General features: G+C 43.4%; 1 protein-coding gene across 1 annotated transcript in view; it reads left to right on the top strand.

The window, feature by feature from the left end:
* Positions 1 to 20,152, top strand: part of LOC311212079 (complement factor H-like) — an 80,804-nt gene that overhangs the window by 12,239 nt on the left and 48,413 nt on the right. Inside the window, exons 9-12 of the mRNA XM_084291186.1 lie at positions 10,086 to 10,268; positions 16,469 to 16,648; positions 18,217 to 18,408; positions 19,668 to 19,844. Of these exons, the coding sequence (XP_084147312.1) occupies positions 10,086 to 10,268; positions 16,469 to 16,648; positions 18,217 to 18,408; positions 19,668 to 19,844 (732 nt within the window). The remainder of the gene's footprint in view (positions 1 to 10,085; positions 10,269 to 16,468; positions 16,649 to 18,216; positions 18,409 to 19,667; positions 19,845 to 20,152) is intronic.

Below are 20,152 nucleotides of genomic sequence, written 5' to 3'. Positions count from 1 at the left end.
TGAAAATATTTAAAATATAGAAATACGTGAGTTCCACTCAGTAGTTAATTATTAATCTTAAATGAAAAGTGAAGCAAACAGTTTTATTTGCTATTTGAGAACATTCCAGCTATTCAAATGATCTGCTGTAACTACTTTGTAGAATTGCTTTGACACTTGCACATTTGTACTCCTGGGACGCTGGCCTGTGAGAACGTAGCACGGCTGAAGATCCAAGGAAAATTCAGGAAGACAGAACATGCTTGCCTCATGTCAATTTTGTAAAATAAACACAAAAATGCACAGTGATCTCCTGTCACTCTGTGTCTGAGAAGAGTCTCTTTCCCTTTCTCTGTACTCCCCCAACAGGAAGCCAAAACCAGAAGGAAGGTCTCCTCCCAGCTTTGTCATCTTAAATATTCAGCAAAGAAAGGGGGGGTTGGTTTGTTTGTGAAAGGCACGATAAGAATAACTATTTTGTGTTTCTGTTAGTGCCTTTCCTCACATAACAGAGCCTTCTAATAGCATCAGAATCGCCATGTATCTCAGTTCTGTTGTTTCATGGCAAAGGTGCTAGTTTGGGAGCAGGCAGATGACACGATGATGTTTCTTCACCGAGTTTGGCACATGCAAATGTTTTCAAGATTGGTCTTGTATTTGTTAACTTTTCTGCTTGCATAACAACCTCGTGTTTATGCAAGATTTCTGCCAACTTCAGCAAAAAGCCATTTGGATATATTTATACACTGTCATTTCTGTATTCCAGTTAAGTTCTTGCCTCCTCCTTTGAGGAACTCTGAATGAAGCAAGTGAATATTTGGGAAATATCAGAAGACCCTTCTCCTAAAGAGCAAACCAACTGGAAAAGGAGGGAAAAGGATTCAAGTCTGTCTCTGGAATATTTCTTGAGAGTAACATTTGAAGCGATTTTCCACGTTTGAAGAGATGGTGATTTGCTTTCTGAAGTCATGATACAGAATTGATGGATTTTAGAAGTCAATCAGTTCTCGTGGGCCTTGGATGATTACAGGATAGTAATTTCCATGGCTTGGACAGAACAGGAGGATAGTATTTTCTACTCTGACCTTTCTGTTTCAAAGCACATTCAGAACTAAGACCCCGCTCCACCAATCCTGCATCAAAGAGACACCTTTGCCCCATGAGAACAGCCACTCCAGCCCATTGTCAGGTGCTGGATTCTGGCTGCTCCTGCACGTAGTGGGCTCAGACTCCTCCGCGGTGTTGGACATCTGTACATGGAGTTCCTCTTCCTCTGTCCTATTGTTTCCACTGTAGGCTGTCAGCATAAGCTGCTAGAGACCTTTCTAATCACGTAGACTCTAACCACTTGGTTTTATCTGTATGTGTGTCCAGTTAAAGATTGTCACCAGAATCTCTACAACCCTCTGGTCTCCCCACCCCAGTGTTTTACAGAAATTTTGACAGTGGTGGCTGACAAATGTCAAAGAGCATCCTTGCTACCCTGCTCGTAGCAGGTTCATCTTTTCACAGCTGGGTAAATACAGCCATGTTCTCTCTTTCCTGAGCCATACCTTCAGGCAGTCTTCAGCCCGTGGCATCATTGCAGCAGGCTGATCTTGCTGAGCACCCTCCTGTAGCGAGTCAAAACGAAAGGGATCAAACACATCCTCTGCTAGGAACAGTCATCTTCTACTTGGGTGTGGAGATCAGATCTTTTAAAATCTGCCTATATTTTCTCAGGCAAGAATAAGAAAGCATGATCCTGCATAGGCAGAACGCTTGTGCTTTTCTTGCTTTGTACAAAAATAAACCTATCTACATGCCTTATAATGAAAATGATGCAAGCATATTAGAGCTGACTGGAAATGGCTGCTGGATCAACAGTTGCTGTTTTAGGAAGGTAATTCAGTGTGTTCCAGGAACCGAGTTACAAATGACAGCTGAAGTTAATGATCTATTCACTGTCAGGAATGGTGGCAGATAACAGAGCACAGACAGGAGTGGCCTGTTCTCCTGGGTGACCATGGTGCCAGTTGAAAGCGGACCGCAGGAGCAGGGCCTCTTGGTGCAATACTAAACACAAAAGCACCTTAGTGGAGAGCCTGATCTTTGTGAATCCCGTTCGATGATCTTGAGGTCTTTTCCAACTTAGAAAATTCTGTGATTCTGTGTGATTCTGTTAGGATAAGAAGGTGAGGAAGTGAGACAGAGATGGCCCACAGTGGTATCTGAAAAGCTTTGTCATATGCTGTTTGTGGGGTTCTTTGCTTCATATGGCCTTTGAGAAGGGCAGCTGGGATGGGGCTTTGAGCATCCTGGTCTGCTGGGAGGTGTCCCTGCCCATGGCAGGGGGTTGTAACTGGATGATCTTTAAGGTCGCTTCCAACCCAAAGCATTCTGTGGTATGGCAAAACTCCAGGACTCCATAAGCAACAGTGCTTAGGGTCATGTTGGGCTAGTAATTCAAGTATTAAACTAGTATTAACGTAGTAAGCTTTAGTGTTTTTTTGGGAACAATACAGTCACTGCAAAAAAGAGATGTGTTCTATATTGTGTTTTATAAAGACACTGTGAGTATTTGGTGATGGGTTTCATAAGTGTGCTGTGTCAAGTTCAGTCTGAAAGGTTTTGTGAGAAATTAATGAAGAATTTTTGCAACAATCGCTTGTTTAATATCTGTGCGGAATGACTACTGTGTCGCAAGAAAATTAGGGGAGGAGTTTGCAAGGGCAACCCTCGGAAAGGTGGGAGTTGAATACAAGTATATGCAATTTGGAGTAGGGGAAACAGCAACTCTTTTGCAGGGGACATCTTTAATTTCTAAAGTGTGGAAATGACGCTGCTGCACCTCACGACAGGGTTTCTGCTGTGGATGTGTTGTGCTACACATAAAGGTAAGTCTTTAAATGGAAATTCACGCTTTAAGTGATGTGTAGTGACTGGTGACAATCAAGAATAAGGAACTGAAAAATAAATTATTTGTCACTTTTAGTGGAACCTGTTTCAGAAGTTCTAAATGAGAATTACATTTTAGAATGTGATGCTTGAGAATACTTGCCTTTTTTTTTTTTTTTTTTTTTTTTTTGTCTGAGTTCTATTCTTTGCTTTGTGCCTGAACTTAATGGCTCACATAGAGACCCTGACTTATAACTAGACATAACCCCCTCAACATACATGCATATAAATTCCTTTGTATTTCAGTTGAACTGCTGTTATTTTGAAAACATGCTATTTAAATGCAGAATTCTGATTTGATTTTAAAATATTGCACAACTCTTAGGGTATTTTGTCATTTCAGTAAGTTCTGTGATGAATGCAGCCTGAAGAAGCTCTTCACTGAACATGTACCTTTACTAAAATGACTGGTTTTAAACTCTGTTATTGATCCATTTCATAGTCTTCAGCATATCAAAACTCTTCTCCCTCCACACAGGCACATCTTAGAAGTGCTTTCCATGCACATACCTTATACTTTGAAAGAACGATCCCAGTTCTTTCACTTCAAAGTGATGGAACTAATTTTGGTAATTTGAGACAAACTGATTTGATGAAGGAACTAAAGACAATTGAGCATCATGGCTGTAAGTGTAAATCACTAGTTTAGTATAAAACTGGAAAACAAGAGCCGTAATCTGAGAAATTCAGAAGTTTATTCATCTGTTCAGTTCAAGTGTTTTTACTTTAGTAACTCCATCTTATGGGAAGACTGTAAAAATAGTATAGAAGTACACATTTTCATAGAGCAAAGAGATTTATTAGTACAGTCTATTCCCAAATGCAGGGATGCAGGTTATCTGAATATTATTCAATTCCCGTGTAGCACCATTCTTTGGCGATCTGATTACTCTGCAGTATCTATCAGATGAGAAGAAATTTTATATATTTTCTGGTGGAACAACATGCATACACCCACTTGTCATTCATTTTGAAGAAATTGGATGTTGGAATAAATCAGGATATAAACAGCAACGTGCAGCCAAATAACAGAAACCTGTGCACAGCTTCTGCAGGAGCAGCATGTGAAGACCCACCTCTCATTGAGTTTGGCAAAATTGTTAGTGGCGTTAAATCTGAATATGAGGAAAATGACAGAGTGCAATACACATGCGACCCTGGATATGCTTTATCAGGATCAGAATGGGTAACATGCCATGGAAAAGTCTGGATGCCTGGACCACCTCAGTGTTTGGGTAAGGGTAATTTTTTTTGCTGTTTGACTTGGCAACAGTGGACATTTCTCATTCTCTTGCACCATGTACCATTACCATGTACTGTGGTAACTCCCTTGTCCTGCAGCTGTCCGTGACCCTGTTTTGAGTTGCATTGAACGTCTGTGGTAAACAGACAGCAGGAAGAGTCCTGCAGGTGCTCCCATTTTCACTCATCTGTTTCAGGATGCTTCTTCTTGGAGTCTGACTTTTTTGGACCCTGCAGTAGTCCAAAAGAGAGGTTTAATCTCACTTGATCTATGTATGTTATCTAGTGGCTGCGTGGTTAGTTAAATTCCCCTAGGCAGTGGCATGTGCTGATGCTATAAAAGGCATCTTTTTTGGTGGGAACAATACAGTCATTCTATGTGCATCGCATTACCCAAAGTTTCAAGTTTGCATATCTTTTCAGAAAGACCATGTGGAAGTATTCCAGCAGTGGCCAATGCTGCATTTGAAGGCAGGAGCAAGGAGAAGTATGAGCCTGGTGAAACAGTTCGCTACCAGTGTCATGAAGGATTTCAGGTCACTGGTCCCCCTGAAATTTTTTGCAGAAGGGGAAATTGGTCAACACCACCAATCTGTGAAGGTATAGGTTGTACTTCTAAGTAGTCTATGATCCTTCTTAGTCTTCCAGGAACAGTAGTTAATGTAACGCCAACTGCTATGTGCAAGTGAGTCAGACCAGTAGAGCTGATCATTGAGTTGCTTTTAATAGATTGCTACAACACCTGTTTTTCTGGTCCCTGAAAAGCACCAAGCAGAACTGATCAGCAAAGAAATCTTTTCCCTTTCTGGACTGAAGCCAGTAGCCACAGCTTTGCTCACTGCTTAGATTAGCAGTTAGATGATCATGGAGGAAAGTGTGTTGGCTGCAAAGAGTGACATAGCTGGTAGCCTTACATATTTTAAATTTCAGTCTATGAAAGTTACCTTCGAATAGTAAATAAACCATTTTGTTCTCCAGCGCTTTGGCACACAATGCTGTATGGCATCAGCCTGCACATGCAGCTAGTCTCTGCAGCTCCTTTCCTCTTTTTAAGTCACTTTAAGCAAAAATAAAATAATAAATAATAATTGCTTGATGAAGCATTGCAGAATGAAACCCATAGTATCTTCCTTTCCGACTTGTAGAAAATAACCTACCATATGCAAACCATCTGTCCTCATCAGGAATAATGGTGCTTCTGAATGCGCTATTCTGTGATAGCCATATTCCTGTCCTACAATTCTTAAACGCACCCCTCTTTTCAGATGTTAGCTGTGGACCCCCACCTGAAATTCCCAATGCTCATATTACCAGCCCTCAGCAGCAGAGGTATCTTCCTGGTGCCAAAGTGCATTATGAATGTGAAAGTAATTCACAAATTATGGGTGTAAATTATGTCATTTGTTCAGATGGACACTGGACAAAAGTGCCAAGCTGCAGAGGTAGGAATTTGTGCTTTCATTATGGCTGTTTGCTTCATGGGGACTGTTTGGATTACCTTAATACTAGAAAGACATTACCTTTTTTAGTTTTGTTTTCTTTGGGTAATGCAGCTTTGTACCTACTACTTCTTTCTTCCACAGAACTTTGGGACCAGTAAAACCGCTGTATTAGACTTCTGGAGGGCTGACTTTATGCTGCTGAGGATACTGGTTGGTAGAGTCCCTTGGGAGGCGGTTCTGATGGGCAGAGGAATCCAGGAAGGCTCAGCGCTCATCAAGAGGGAAATCTTGATGGCGCAGGAATAGTCTGTCCCCATGTGCCCAAAGACGAGCTGGCGGGGAAGAAGACCAGCCTGGCTGAACAGAGAATTGTGGCTTGAGCTTAGGAGGAAAAAGAGGGTTTATAAGCTTTGGAAAAGTGGACAGGCCACTAGGGAGGACTATAAGGATGTTGTGAGGCTGTGCAGGGACAAAATTAGAAAGGCCAAAGGCTCATCTGGAGCTCAATCTGGCTACTGCCGTTAAAGATAACAAAAAATGTTTTTGTAAATACATCAACACAAAAAGGAGGACTAAGGAGAATCTCCATCCTTTACTGGATGCGGGGGGAAACTTAGTTACAAGAGATGAGGAAAAGGCGGAGGTGCTCAATGCCTTCTTCACCTCAGTCTTTAGCGGCGATACCAGTTGTTCTCTGGATACCCAGTACCCTGAGCTGGTGGAAGGGGATGGGGAGCAGGATGTGGCCCTCATTATCCATGAAAAAATGGTTGGTGACCTGCTACGGCACTTGGATGTGCACAAGTTGATGGGGCCGGATGGGATCCACCCAAGGGTACTGAGAGAACTGGCAGAGGAGCTGGCCAAGCCACTATCCATCATTTATCAGCAGTCCTGACTATCGGGGGAGGTCCCAGTTGACTGGCGGCTAGCAAACGTGACGCCCATCTACAAGAAGGGCCGGAGGGCAGACCCGGGAAACTACAGGCCTGTCAGTTTGACCTCAGTGCCAGGGAAGCTCATGGAGCAGATTCTCTTGAGAGTCATCACGCAGCACTTGCAGGGCCAGCAGGCGATCAGGCCCAGTCAGCATGGGTTTATGAAAGGCAGGTCCTGCTTGACGAACCTGATCTCCTTCTATGACAAAGTGACGCATTGGGTGGATGAGGGAAAGGCTGTGGATGTGGTCTACCTTGACTTCAGCAAGGCTTTTGACACTGTCTCCCACAGCATTCTCCTCAAGAAACTGGCTGCCCTAGGCTTGGACTGGCGCACACTTCGTTGGGTTAGAAACTGGCTTGGATAGCCGGGCCCAAAGAGTCGTGGTAAATGGAGCCAAGTCCAGTTGGAGGCCAGTCACCAGTCGTGTTCCCCAAGGCTCGGTGCTGGGGCCGGTCCTCTTTAATATCTTCATCGATGATCTGGATGAGGGCATTGAGTGCACCCTCAGTAAGTTTGCAGATGACACCAAGCTAGGTGCGTGTGTCGATCTGCTCGAGGGTAGGACGGCTCTGCAGGAGGATCTGGATAGGCTGCACCGATGGGCTGAGGTCAACTCCATGAAGTTCAACAAGGCCAAGTGCAGGGTCCTGCACCTGGTGTGCAATAACCCCAAGCAGAGCTACAGGCTGGGAGATGAGTGGTTGGAGAGCTGCCAGGCAGAGAAGGACCTGGGAGTGATGGTGGATAGTCGGCTGAATATGAGCCAGCAGTGTGCTCAGGTGGCCAAGAAGGCCAACAGCATCCTGGCTTGCATAAGAAGCAGTGTGGCCAGCAGGGCTAGGGAGGTGATCGTCCCCCTGTACTCGGCTCTGGTGAGGCCGCACCTCGAGTACTGTGTTCAGTTTTGGGCCCCTCGCTACAAGAAGGACATCGAGGTGCTTGAGCGAGTCCAGAGAAGGGCGACGAAGCTGGTGAGGGGCCTGGAGAACAAGTCCTACGAGGAGTGGCTGAGGGAGCTGGGCTTGTTCAGCCTGGAGAAGAGGAGGCTCAGGGGCGACCTTATCGCTCTCTATAGGTACCTCAAAGGAGGCTGTAGCGAGGTGGGGGTTGGTCTGTTCTCCCACGTGCCTGGTGACAGGATGAGGGGGAATGGGCTTAAGTTGCGCCAGGGGAGTTTTAGGTTGGATGTTAGGAAGAACTTCTTTACCGAAAGGGTTGTTAGACATTGGAACAGGCTGCCCAGGGAAGTGGTGGAGTCACCATCCCTGGAAGTCTTTAAAAGGCGTTTAGATGTAGAGCTTAGGGATATGGTTTACTGGGGACTGTTAGCGTTAGGTCAGAGGTTGGACTCGATGATCTTGAGGTCTCTTCCAACCTAGAAATTCTGTGATTCTGTGATTAATTTAGCTTAATGCTTCTAGAAATACTATGGGTATTTTCATCAAGAGCAAAAATATCTTGAAGAAAAAACACCTAGAGTATGCTGACTTGCTATTCTTCTCTGCAATACAAGTAATTTCCAGACTACACCATTTTACTGAGCTTCACTAGAAAGATGTGTAAGGGCTCCTCTGTTGTGTTCAGCACTGTCAGAGAGTATCGGAATGGCAGAAGCACTAGAGGAGAGAAACGGGTGCTCTTCTCTGAGGCTCCACTATGACAGAGATCCCAGCAGAGCCTCAGGAACTAAAACATGCAGATCGGCTGGGTTCTGCAATGGCAAGAAGGTTCCTCTGAAGAGGAGCTGTGCCGTCCTCCTAGTCCCTGCCCAAATCTGTGGCTTGGGGCTGAACAAGTGCAACGTGGCAGTCATACACCTCCATGGAGTCAACTTTACTTACCTGTCCCATGAGTAGTACAGGCTGATAATGTCTTCCAGAGCTCTGCAGTTCAGCAGAGAGCCAGCTTGGCTGCTACATCTGTGATTCTGAGAAGCGCTGGGGATCTCAGCAGAGGGCCATGGCCTTGCAAGGAGGCTTTTTGTGGCATGTGGTGTAGCTACAGAAACGTTGCCTTTTTCTAGAAGCTCTCACTGTCCCTGTCATCTCCTGAGAATCTGGAAGGTGTTCTGCTGCCATTGTCATGTTAATTTACATTCCTGGGGCTCACATTGCCCCTGAAATCCAAGGAAAAAAGGGGGGAAAAATCAAGTGATGTTGGTAAGGCAATATTGTCTCTTGCACTTAATAACATCATCTGGGGAATAACACAATGATTCTCTTAACTGTACTTTGTATAGGGGAATACGTGAGGGTGTACAAATTGTGTGACATTTAGGTCTCCAAATTTCAGTCTCAGGACTATGAGCAAGTGCAACAATATCTGTCAAACTCAGGAAAAAGGGATTTTCCATGGTATCTCTCCATTCGTGGTGGCAGGATGTGTTTAATGGAAGTCTACCAGATGGCTTCACTCAAGGGATGCCACATCTGGAAAAGTACCGTGAGGCTGAGAGCAACTGCTGGCCAGCTCTGATTTTCAGACTGCAACCTTTCACTTCTGCAAATCTACTTTCTGAGAATGCCTAATGTGAAGAGAGTGAGAAATGTGCTGTCTGTGCTGGAGAACAGAGCTCACAGCTCTCCTGCTCGCTGACATCCTGAAAATTCAAGTGCAGCATTGCCTTTGTGAATGCCGTGTAATTGAGTCTACTGTTAAATTACCTGCAGGCCGTAGCTGATGGGTGAACTAACTCCTGGTACCACGTTGGTGCCCAGGATTTCATAAGCACATTGAATAATCTCATTTGATTTCATGAGGCATGTGCTAGGTTTCAGCACATGAACAAATACAGTGTCATTTGACTCGGACACTGCCCAGCTGGCAGTTAAATGGGGTGCAGACATACCAGATGAATTAAGACCAGGCTCCCTATTGTGGTTGCTGAGCACAACGCCAAGTGCAAAGAGCAGCATTACTGGTGCCAGTGACCCAGTGCAGGATCTTCTCAAAACGACGCCCGTTAGAATGCCAGGCTTCAGAGCAGGGTGGTGCTTCAACAGGTATAAAAATCCAAGAAGCTGCAGGGCCCGACTTTTAAAAGTGAGTAAGAAATCAGGCATGATGCATTCATGCTGGCTTGCGAAGTCTCCTCAGTGGCTGTAAGTGCTCCACAGAGGCAAAAAGCTATCTCATTAGGAACCAAAATGGTACAGCCCAGTGACATTTGTTCTGGTTTGCAAACTGATCCACTCTTGTCCCTGGTCAGGCAGCACAGGGAGCGGGGGAGAGTCAGGCTCTTCTGCAGCAAGAGCTGTGCCAAAAACACTACCCCATTACGTAGGACCAGTGCAAGTCGTGCAGAAAGATGTAAATATTCCAGCAAGGAAAAATGGATGAACTGGTAGTTATGAGTCCTGGCAGCAGATGAATGAGAAGCTTTTCCATTTACCAGGCATTTGGTGTCAAGGTGACAGTTTTCTCTCTGCTTTCCTCCAAGTCTCTCGAAGTGCTGCCTAGCTGGTCTTCTGAAGAATTTATAACTAGGCTTCTGTTGCAGCTAAACTCTGGTGGCTTGCTTTCTAACAGTTGTTGGTCTTCCAGGGGAAGGTGGAAAATGTGGCCCACCTCCAGATATTGAAAACGGAGACATCCTTTCCTTCCAGTTGAAACAATACCCCCAAGGTGCAACGCTGAAATACAAATGTGCAAGTTTCTACATCCTGAAAGGACCTGAGCAAATCACCTGCACTGACGGGCAGTGGACAAATCCCCCAGTTTGCTTGGGTAGGTGGAAGCTGGTGCTCTGTGGCCCAGAGCTGTGTGAGCTGCTCGTTGTCTTTTTCTCAGGCCCTCTGTGCGCTGCATTTTTGAAGCAGCACTTGTGCTGGGGCTGCGATGCTGACAGGGCAGAAGAGCAGCTGATGCTTCTCCTGTGCAGAAGGAATTTCCTCTGGAGGTCAGCTCCTGTAGCTGCCTCTGCTTCCTGCTGTCCCTCCCTGTCCCCAGTCACCAGCAGATCCAGGAGAGTGGTTTGGTCTGAGTGCAAAGAAATCCAGGGCCACGAGGGAATGAATTTGAGAAGTGCTGGGACGAGGGCAAGGAGAGAGCCCCAAAAAGACACAGGGAGGTTCATTGCTGAGTGCCCCCACCCCAGGCTGTGCTTCCCCCTTGCCCTGTTAGACTGTTAGAGGGCAAAAGCCTCTCCAAGGCGGTGTGTGGCGACTCAGCCATCATTGTTTTTCCATTTTGCTTTGTTGGATGCATGATGTGTCTGCATGAACTTATGACGTTCTTCTCTTGCCTTTTCCAAGCGGCTTGTACGACATCTGAAGAAGATATGGACAGAAACAACATTGAGCTGAAACGGAGTGGAGAAAGAAAGCTGTATTTAAAATCTGGCGATTTTGTTGAATTTGATTGTAAAATTGGATACGTGCAGGACCCAGCATCTTCCCCATTCAGAGTGCAGTGCATGGACGGGACATTAGAATACCCACGGTGCAAGCCAGGAAGTAAGTCACCTCCACTCTGTCACTGCTTGGCCGCTACCGTGGTGCATTTTTAGTGCAGAAGCTGAGAGGAAAGCCCCTAGCAAATGTGCCTGGGGAAGAAATAGCGGGGCACCAAGGTGGGAGAGCACCCTGCAAAGCTGCAGGCCATGAGGGGAGGTTCCCCCAAGAAGCCGCCGACTGGCGTACCTGAGCTGGAAAGGCTCCTGGGGAACAGGCTCGCTGGGGCTCATCAGGGTTACTGGTGCTGGGCCTGCCCGGCCGGTTCCAGGCAGGACGGAAGGGCTGGTAAGTTCCCTGCAAGTGGCTTCTCTGAAATTGGAGGGTGCCATGGACTGTGGCAGGGCTGAAGAGAGGGAGACCATTTCCTTGCAGGCTCTCCCAATCCTGCCTGTGTAGGCAGGGCTTTGTCCCAACATTAGCGATTGAAAGGGATCTTGAAGAATCATCTAGCCCAATCCCCTTCTTGAGCAGGAGCACCTAAATCTGGTCACACAAAAATGCGTCCAGGTGGGTTTTGAAAGTCTCCACTGATGGACACTCCACACCTCCTCTGGGCAGCCTGTTGCATTATTCTGTCACCCTCGCTTTAAAAAATAGTTATTTTCTCACATTTAAGCATAATCTTCAATGTTCCGGCTTGCACCCTTTTACTCTTTATCTGTCGTTGGGTGTCACTGAGAAGAGTCTCGCTCCGTTCTCCTGACGCTTGCCCTTTATAAATTTATAGAAATTAATAAAGTCACAACTCAGTCTCCTCTTCCTCAAGGTAAAGGGACCCAACTCCCTCAGCCTGTCCTTGTAAGGAAGAAGCTCCCCTCCCTTAATCTTTGTCGTGGTTCTGTGCTGGACTCTGTCAAGCAGTTCCCTGTCCTTCTTGAACTGGGGACCTGAACTGGATGCAATATTTTACTTTTAATTTATTTATTTATTATTTTTTAATTTTTTATCTTCCCCAGAGGACTGTACAGTGCTTGAGACAGCTATGGAGAGCAACAATATTAAACTAAGACAGCCAAGGAGAAGATCTTACACATATCGTTCTGAGGAGTATATTTTGTTTACATGCAAGGATTCCTACCATGAAGTTTCAAACCCAGAGGATTTTAACGCCCAGTGTCAGGATGGAGTGATAAACTACCCCCGATGTGAAAGTAAGTGCTCTGTGTGGAAGATACACTGCTCTGCAGAACTGTGGATAACAACCCAGCAGTGCAGGCTGGTAACTACTTCAGAGCTCTACAGTTCAGCAGAGAGCCAACTTGGCTGCTACATCTGTGATTCTGAGAAGCGCTTCGGTTCTCAGCAGAGGGCCATGGCCTTGCAGGGAGGTTTTTGGTGGCATGTGGTGTAGCTACAGAAACGTTGCCTTTTTCTAGAAGCTCTCACTGTCCCTGTCATCTCCTGAGAATTTGGAAGGTGTTCTGCTGCCATTAAGTGACATTCCTGGGGTTCACAGTGTTTAGAAACATTCATGGTCAAGGCAAAAAAAGGGGGAAAGACATCAAGTCACATTGGTAAGGCAATATTGTCTCTTGCGCTTAAGAACATCATCTGGGGAGTAACATGATGATTCTCTTAACGGTAGTTTGTGTAGGGGAACATGTGAGTGCCTACAAACTGAGTGGAGAAATGTCTCTTCTCTGATGTGACGTGTGAACCTCCTCCAGAAATTGCTGGTGGAAAAGTTCAAGGTATTAAAAAGCCAAGGTATTTGCCTGGGGAGACAGCTCACTATCAGTGCTGGCAAGGTTTTCAGATGATGGGGGCTTCCACTGTAAGGTGTCAGAATGGGACCTGGACAGAGCCATCCCAGTGCAAATGGCAAATGTGAGCTCCCTCTCTCTCCATGCAATAGACTGTCAGTGAAGACTGCCCTCAAGCTAGCTTAGCGGCATTTTTGTCTCCAAATTTCAGTCTCGAGACTGTGAGGAAATTTTTTTTTTTTTTTTTTTTTTTTTTTTTTTGCCTTAAATATGCTCTCACAAAGGTACTTGTGAGTCCTGGCAGCAGAGGAATGAGAAACTTGCAATTTTCCCTTTGCTAGGTATTTGGTGTCAAGGTGACAGTTTTCTCTCTGCTTTCCTCCAAGTCTTTCAAAGTGCTGCCTACATGGTCTTCTGAAGAATTTGTGGCTAGGCCTCTTTTGCATCTAAACTCTGATGGCCTTCTTTGTAATGGTTATTGGTCTTCCAGGGGTAGGTGGAAAATGTGGCCCACCTCGAGATACTGAAAACGGAGACATCCTTTCCTTCCAGTTGAAACAATACCCCTTGGTGCAACTGTGAAATTGAAATGCCCAAGTTCCTACATTCTCAAGGATCTGAGCAAATCACTTGTACTGATGGGCAGTGTACAAATCCCTCAGTTCGCTTGTGTAGGTGGAAGCATATACTGCGTGGCCAGCACATGAGATCTCTAAACTTGAGATCTGCCAAGGTGTGCAGTTGTGATTCTGTCAGTTCTAAGAAACACTCAAATGATGAAGTAGTATCTGAACTAAAACTTGGATTTGTGCGTAACTCAAAGTCATCTTACAAGCAGTCTGAACAACAACACTTTGGTTGTGAAAAAGGATACACATTTGGTGAAAGAGCAAATGCATTATGTACTGAATCTGGATGGCATCCAACCCCCTACGGCACTGGGCTGCCTTTTCCTAAAGTTATTTTGGACACTGGTTGTATTTGGAAGTAATTTCAGTATTATCATAATCATTATCATTAGTTTGTTGATTAAAAAAAAAATAAAAAATCATCCACATCTTGCAGATACACCATGAAAATCTGGAAGGACTAGGGAATTGAGTGACAACACAACTGAATATGAGTTTTCCATGAGAGGCCATAGCAAAAAATGGTTAGTTCAGCCTTTCTTGAGTATATACTCAAGCATGTACTTGAGTATAGTTGGATGGGCCTATGAAGATAGAATTGCTCACATGTACTGCCTAAATGAGATGGATGATGAAATACTTTAGCATTAGAAGCTGCTTAATTTTATCCTGTGCCTTTTTTATTCTGTGACTCTGAATTAGTGGGGATAACATAGCAAAAATACTCTTGGTTTAGAAATAATTCTTAATTTGCATAGGAAGGATAAAGTTGAATCTCTTTATCTTCTACAAAATACAGTGAAAATGCTTTAGTGAAGGGATGGAAAAAAAAAATCAGACATTAAAAAGATTATTGAAGCAAGCAGAAAAACCACTAATACTGGAGAAATTATAACTATAGAAAGAATCTGAAATTTTTAATGGCACAGAAAAATTAACATTTGAAACCAACTTAGAGAAGTGATATGGTTTCTGAAGTCCTGTTGTCTTCAAATCAAGACATGATACTTTTTTAAGTGAAATTCAAGTATACTGCTTTTAACTTGAATATTACTGGTGAAAGTCAGTGGCTGTTCTGAAAATAAAAAGAGGGGGTTAAATACTGGATACCATATGAATTGTAGCAGTATGGATAAAACTGGCTCTCAGCTTGATGACCTACTTGCTTATGAATCACAAGCAGCTCTTTGAGGTGGAGCTACAAATGTATGCATCTTCAAGTCTTCCACGTTCAGTAGCTGAGATGCTGTGGCACCGTAGCCACCACTCTGCTACTTGTAATTTTAAGAGAGTAAAATGCCACTCAGCATCTCACCCTGTATGACGCTGTGAAACAACAGAAGTCTTGAAGACAATAGAATAGTAGGTTTTCCTGACCTACTGAACTGATTTCTGCATTTTTCTTGAGTGTTCCTGAGTCTTACCATAGTTTGAGTAGACTGAGCACCTGTTTGCTCATTGTTACATTAGCTTTTGAAATTTCTGAGCTACTAGTTCTGAGAAACTAGTTCCACTGAAAGAGGAACAATTCAAAAATGATCTCTGTTTCACTGATAGACCTTCAGTAAGAAATTGTTAGTGTTCTGTGCACCTTTTTAAAAAAATGAGTGGAAATTACAAAAAGTACCTTTCAAAATACCTTTCAAATTTAAATCCTCACTTAAGGTTGAGAAATAGTAAGACAGGGTTGTAGGGAGAACAGTCTGAAGTGGTTATGGCCGTTTCCGTAGGAATAAGAGCAAATTTGAAGTAGTCCAGTCTCAGAAGGGTAAGTTGTCCATTGATGGCCACGAGTGTCTAGGCTGAAAAATACAGTGGAATTGCAGTGTTGCAATATACACAAAGCTAGCTGAAATGTGCTCTCTACACAGACATTATGCCAAGAATTAGGTACAATATGTCTGACATTCACTAACCTAAAGAACCAATCTGGCCCTGAAGTGATGTATAATCAGAGACTAAAGTAACATGGTTTGCGTGAATCCTGCCGCTGTCCATGACTCTTAGCCTACGATGAAGACAGCAGTTTGCTTAATATTACCGGAACTGTAATTGTGCAACCACATTATTCATGATGTTCAGAGTTCCCATCAGAAATTGTCTAAGGATCTCTACAAATTCATACATTTACAGCGATGAAACTCCCTTATGTTTTCTAACTCCCAAACGCCGTCTGTGCAGTTCAGATGACAAATCCATGATTTCTGACATCAGTCCTGTTGGACATCTGCACTCTGGGTCACTGATTTTGATTTAGTTTCACTCAGCTACAGTACTTAAAGACTTCAGTTAGAACTCCAAATCCCACAAGCAGACATATGTGCATGATGTCCTAGCTGAAATAATTTGATATACATTTTTGAGAAATCTTTATACTGTATCAAATCATGTTCAAGAAATTGCCAAAGAACACTTGAAACTGGAAAAAAAAAATATTTGCAAAAGGGCAGTGTTACAGGATGTTATGTGCCACCCACCTTCCTGGGACCTCTTCCAGAAAGACTCCTTTAGAAATAAAGAGTAGTCAGTCCTAGTGCCCACTCAGTCCTTGAACTTTCTGCTTCAAGATTAGTAATGATACTAATCAATATGCATTGCCTATGGTTTAGCAGCATACTGCTTTTGAGAAGTGACAAACAAAGCCTTCTTCCAGACATGGATATACTGGGCTCTGACACTTGGGCTGTATGCAATTATAAATCCTCTCCAAGGTCATTCTATAGTAGGAAAATATAAAATAATTTCTGTCCTCCTTCATTCCTGTAGCTTTATGCTACCATGAAGTCGTTCTAGATCTTATTTGACTTACCAGGAGCCTAGATGACTAAGCAGCACATGTATGCAGCTGATTCATCCACCTTCACTCCACAGGAGGACCAACTTGTGGTGACTGTATAATCATCCCCTCCCAGCCCGGAGTGTGCTGGTGTGATTTTCTGAATTGCAAGTAACAAAAAAAAAAAAAAAAAAAAAAAAAAGGCTCCAGTTTATAAAGAACGTGTTTGCCTCACTCCCTAAGACATCTCTATTTGAAAGTTATTTTATGCAATTTTGGTCAATAGACTGTGAAGATAAAAACTTCTGCAATTAATATAAAGGCATTCTTCAAATTAGCACTGCATTTTTCTCTTTCCATTTAGAAATTCTATGCTCTCCTCCAAGAGTTCCCAATGGGAACTTTAGACCTCAAGAAGACAGCTACAGAGAAGGGGCTATGATCACAATAGACTGTAATCCTGGATATCATTTGAGAACACTGTCTGGCAAAAACACAGCTCAATGCACCAGCAGAGGCTGGGTGCCTGCTCCAGATTGTGTTGGTAAGTAGCTCTTGTGAGTGAAGGCACAATATACACGATTGTTATTTTGGAAATATCTCAAGAGAAAAACCTCAGCACCATAGGAAATAAAAAATGCTTATTCATTGTGTTTCCTGGTGTTATAAAACTTAATGTGAATGGCTTGGGAAAAAAAACAAAACAAAACAAAAAAAAAAAACAAAAAAACAAAAACCAAAAACAAACAGCTAAGAAGCAAGGGTATAATGTAAATGTACATTATGTTTATAAACATGGGCATTATCTGTTACTATATTTGTGAAATTATATAGTAAAGTCTGCAATAGTCAGCTCCCTGACAGGAAGGTTTGTGGTCCAACTGAGGAATAGCATGCCAGTCAAGATAAGAGGACACAGTGAGTGTTGAAATATCCAAACCAATGCGTAGCTGATGGTTGGAAGGTATGTTTCATCGTGTTAACCAGAACTTTAGATTTTTGCTTGCAGTTTTGTGTTGATATGTTATGAACAATTGCAGCTTTATTATACTCTGTCAAATGGCAAAACAAAATACTCTTGATTGATTGGTAATGAGTTCTTTTTTGGCTTAAACTTCCATTAATTACAATTGTAGTTTTTCCCATTATATGCAGTAGAAAAACAAAAGTCAGCAATTTCATTATTTATTGGTCTTTGATCTTTGATTACTGAAAATGAAAGAAAAACATACAAAACAGAAGGAGGTGAAAGAAACCCTGACAAAATCAGTCTTGTAAATGAACCTTTGGGTAAAATTATTTGATCTATCCAAGAAAAGTACATTGTTAACAAGTGGATTAAGCATTTATCTATTTGTAGATTCTGAAATTGAGGAATCTTTTGGAGACCACCTCTCTCATTATTAAATGGTCCGTTCAGTGGCTGATCCCTCCTCCCCATCCTCCTCACCCCCAGCATGTGGGCTTTGGTTCAGGGCACGTCAGGAGGAACCTAGCTGCCTTGGCCAAGCAGGACACCCTGGGTAATCTTTGAGTGACAGCTGCTGCTAAGCCTGACTTGTTCCTGAAAAGCGCTTTTGAGGAACTGAGAAAACAAAAGAAATATCACGTTTTAAAATGAAAAAGAGTAAAGCTAGAAAGAGCTTTTGGTGTAAGATCTCAGAAGTGACAAATAAAAATGGTGACAGCTGTTACAACAATTGCTAGACTCTGCACTTTAGTGTCTAGATCTGAGCTAGCTGCCTGGGTTCCCATCAGTGTCAGTATAGTACACTTAGCTGAGACCCTGTGAAGAAACTGTGTTATCTCACCATAGAATTAATACTTACATTTGGTTGCATGAATCAGCCTCTAGTGTCCACCAAGAAGATGGACTGGATTTCTGTTGATTGCAATGAAAAGAGGCAACCAGCATAGCTGTAGACATCGATTGAACACAGCCTAGTTGATCCTGCACTCCTTGAGATCTGCCAAAGTGTGCAGTTCTGATTCTGTCAGTTCCAGGAAACACTCAAATAATGAAGTGGTATCTGAATTAATATTTAGGACTTTGTGTGCTGAGCATTTTGCCATGCATGTGTTGATACTGTTGCTGTTAAATTCTATTTCAAGAGAAACCCTGTGACTACCCAGTGATAGAAAATGGCAAGATAAGTGAAAGAATGGCACACTCTTACTTTCCAATGAGGATTGGACAGTATGTTGATTACCACTGTCGTAATGGCTACTTAGCCCCAAATGGAGAAAGAGTCGTTCGAATATACTGTTCGAAAGGGGGCTGGGATCCAGAGCCAAAATGCCTCAGTAAGTGCACTTCTACTATATGCTCAATTTTGTTATGATTATTGATGATCTGTGCAGCAGAAATCGTGCTGGTGGAATGCAAGTAGCAGCAACGTACAGTTTGTTAAAGTATAACTGGTTGAGTTGAACCCTGGAACTTCACCCAGACTGTTATCCTGTCTGCAGAGCTCAGCCACTTGATAAGTGACACTCTGAAGTGAGCAAGGCTGAAATGATAAATCTGGATTTGGGATGTTCTTTACTCCTGCACCTATCCCCGAGATTAAAAAATAAATAAATAAGAGAAATAAGATTTAGGAAATGTTTTTCATCTCTGGCTTCTGGGTCCTATGCATGTATCTGCTTTCACCTGCACATGCAGCAAGACATTCCAAGAACATCTTCTCTGTGTAAATGTATTATTCCTGCAGTGGCTTGGGCACTTTGTCTAGAGGTTGCTGTCTGGGATTCACTGCCCAGTCTTTTTGGATAACGTTTGGGACTGGCCAGGTGGCACGCTCTCGCAATAAGCTGAGAGTGAGTATTGCTGCAGCAAGAGATCCAGATACACTGGCTTAATCTTTCAGCGATAGAAAATATTTAAACCAGTAAGCCGAGGCCTTCTCTCGTATCCCCCATCTTCAGTCAGATTACAGTTCCTACCTATCGATAGGACCTGAAAGATCAACAAAAGGTTGGTCTTTCTCCAGTTGCCCTGAGCAGAGTGGAAGTCAGTACAGGGGAGAAGTGGAGTCCCGCCCAGAGGAAAGGAGCAGTTACTCCAATAACGGAGCCACAGCGTTCCTTCATCCATCTGTAGGGCCAGCATGCTTAGCAGTTGGTAAAATCTCTACAGCTGGTTTGAGACGCATTTGCATAGAGATGGTAAAATCTCCTGAGGGGAAATGCCAAAAATTGTCTCAGCACAGGCATCAACATATGAGAGACTCAGCAGACCGTGCCAGAGCTAGTGCTCACGACACTAGATGCAATGCAGTTAGCCAGCCTTGCTTATGAACTACGGTAAGGACTAATGTTTACCAGATCACTTCTTACTGCATTACGGGGTCATTTGAATTCCCGTTCCTGTGATACGTTAACCTCAGGGCAGTGAAGGAAAGCATACTTTAATTCAGATTTGAGCATGGACGTCTTTGGGGAATAGAATGATAAAGAAAGGTGCTGGGAGGCCCCTTTTTTGGTAACGGTCTTCCTAAGCATGACCTGAGTTTTAGCTGTTCAGATTACTGTGGTTAAATGTACTTACCTTTCTTCTTTAGAAACATGCTCTGTAACACACCTGGAAAATGGTTATTTCAGATATAATCGTTATACTTACACGGAAGGTGAAAGAATTCAATATGTCTGCAACCAAGACTATCGTACTGAAAGTGAAGGTGGTGAAGTTACATGCACAAAGAATGGCTGGTCACCTTTCCCAAGATGTATCCGTAAGAGTGAGTGTGCTTACATTTTGTCACAATTTCTAGCTAAAAAACAATAAATCCATCGTCACATCACCCGCATTAATCCATCACTGCTGCTTGGGGTAACTCTAAGTCTAGGTGCTTTACATGTGAAACACAGTGCCGTGATTCCCTCAGCTGTCTCATGCAGCTCTTGAGTCCCTGCGTGCTACTGAGGTCAGTAGCTATAAAAACATGCAGAATGATGCCCTGTAAAATGGCCACACCAGGCTCATTCAGTTCTCCTGGACTGTAAGCTCTGGGGTGGGAGTCAGACCCTCTTGGTCTTTGGTAGTGAA

This window comes from Netta rufina, assembly GCF_964035555.1.
Source record: "Netta rufina genome assembly, chromosome: 8".
In the NCBI taxonomy this organism is placed as follows: domain Eukaryota; kingdom Metazoa; phylum Chordata; class Aves; order Anseriformes; family Anatidae; genus Netta; species Netta rufina.
Note: the sequence above shows the minus strand (reverse complement) of the source record. Positions and strands in the feature narration are given on the sequence as shown.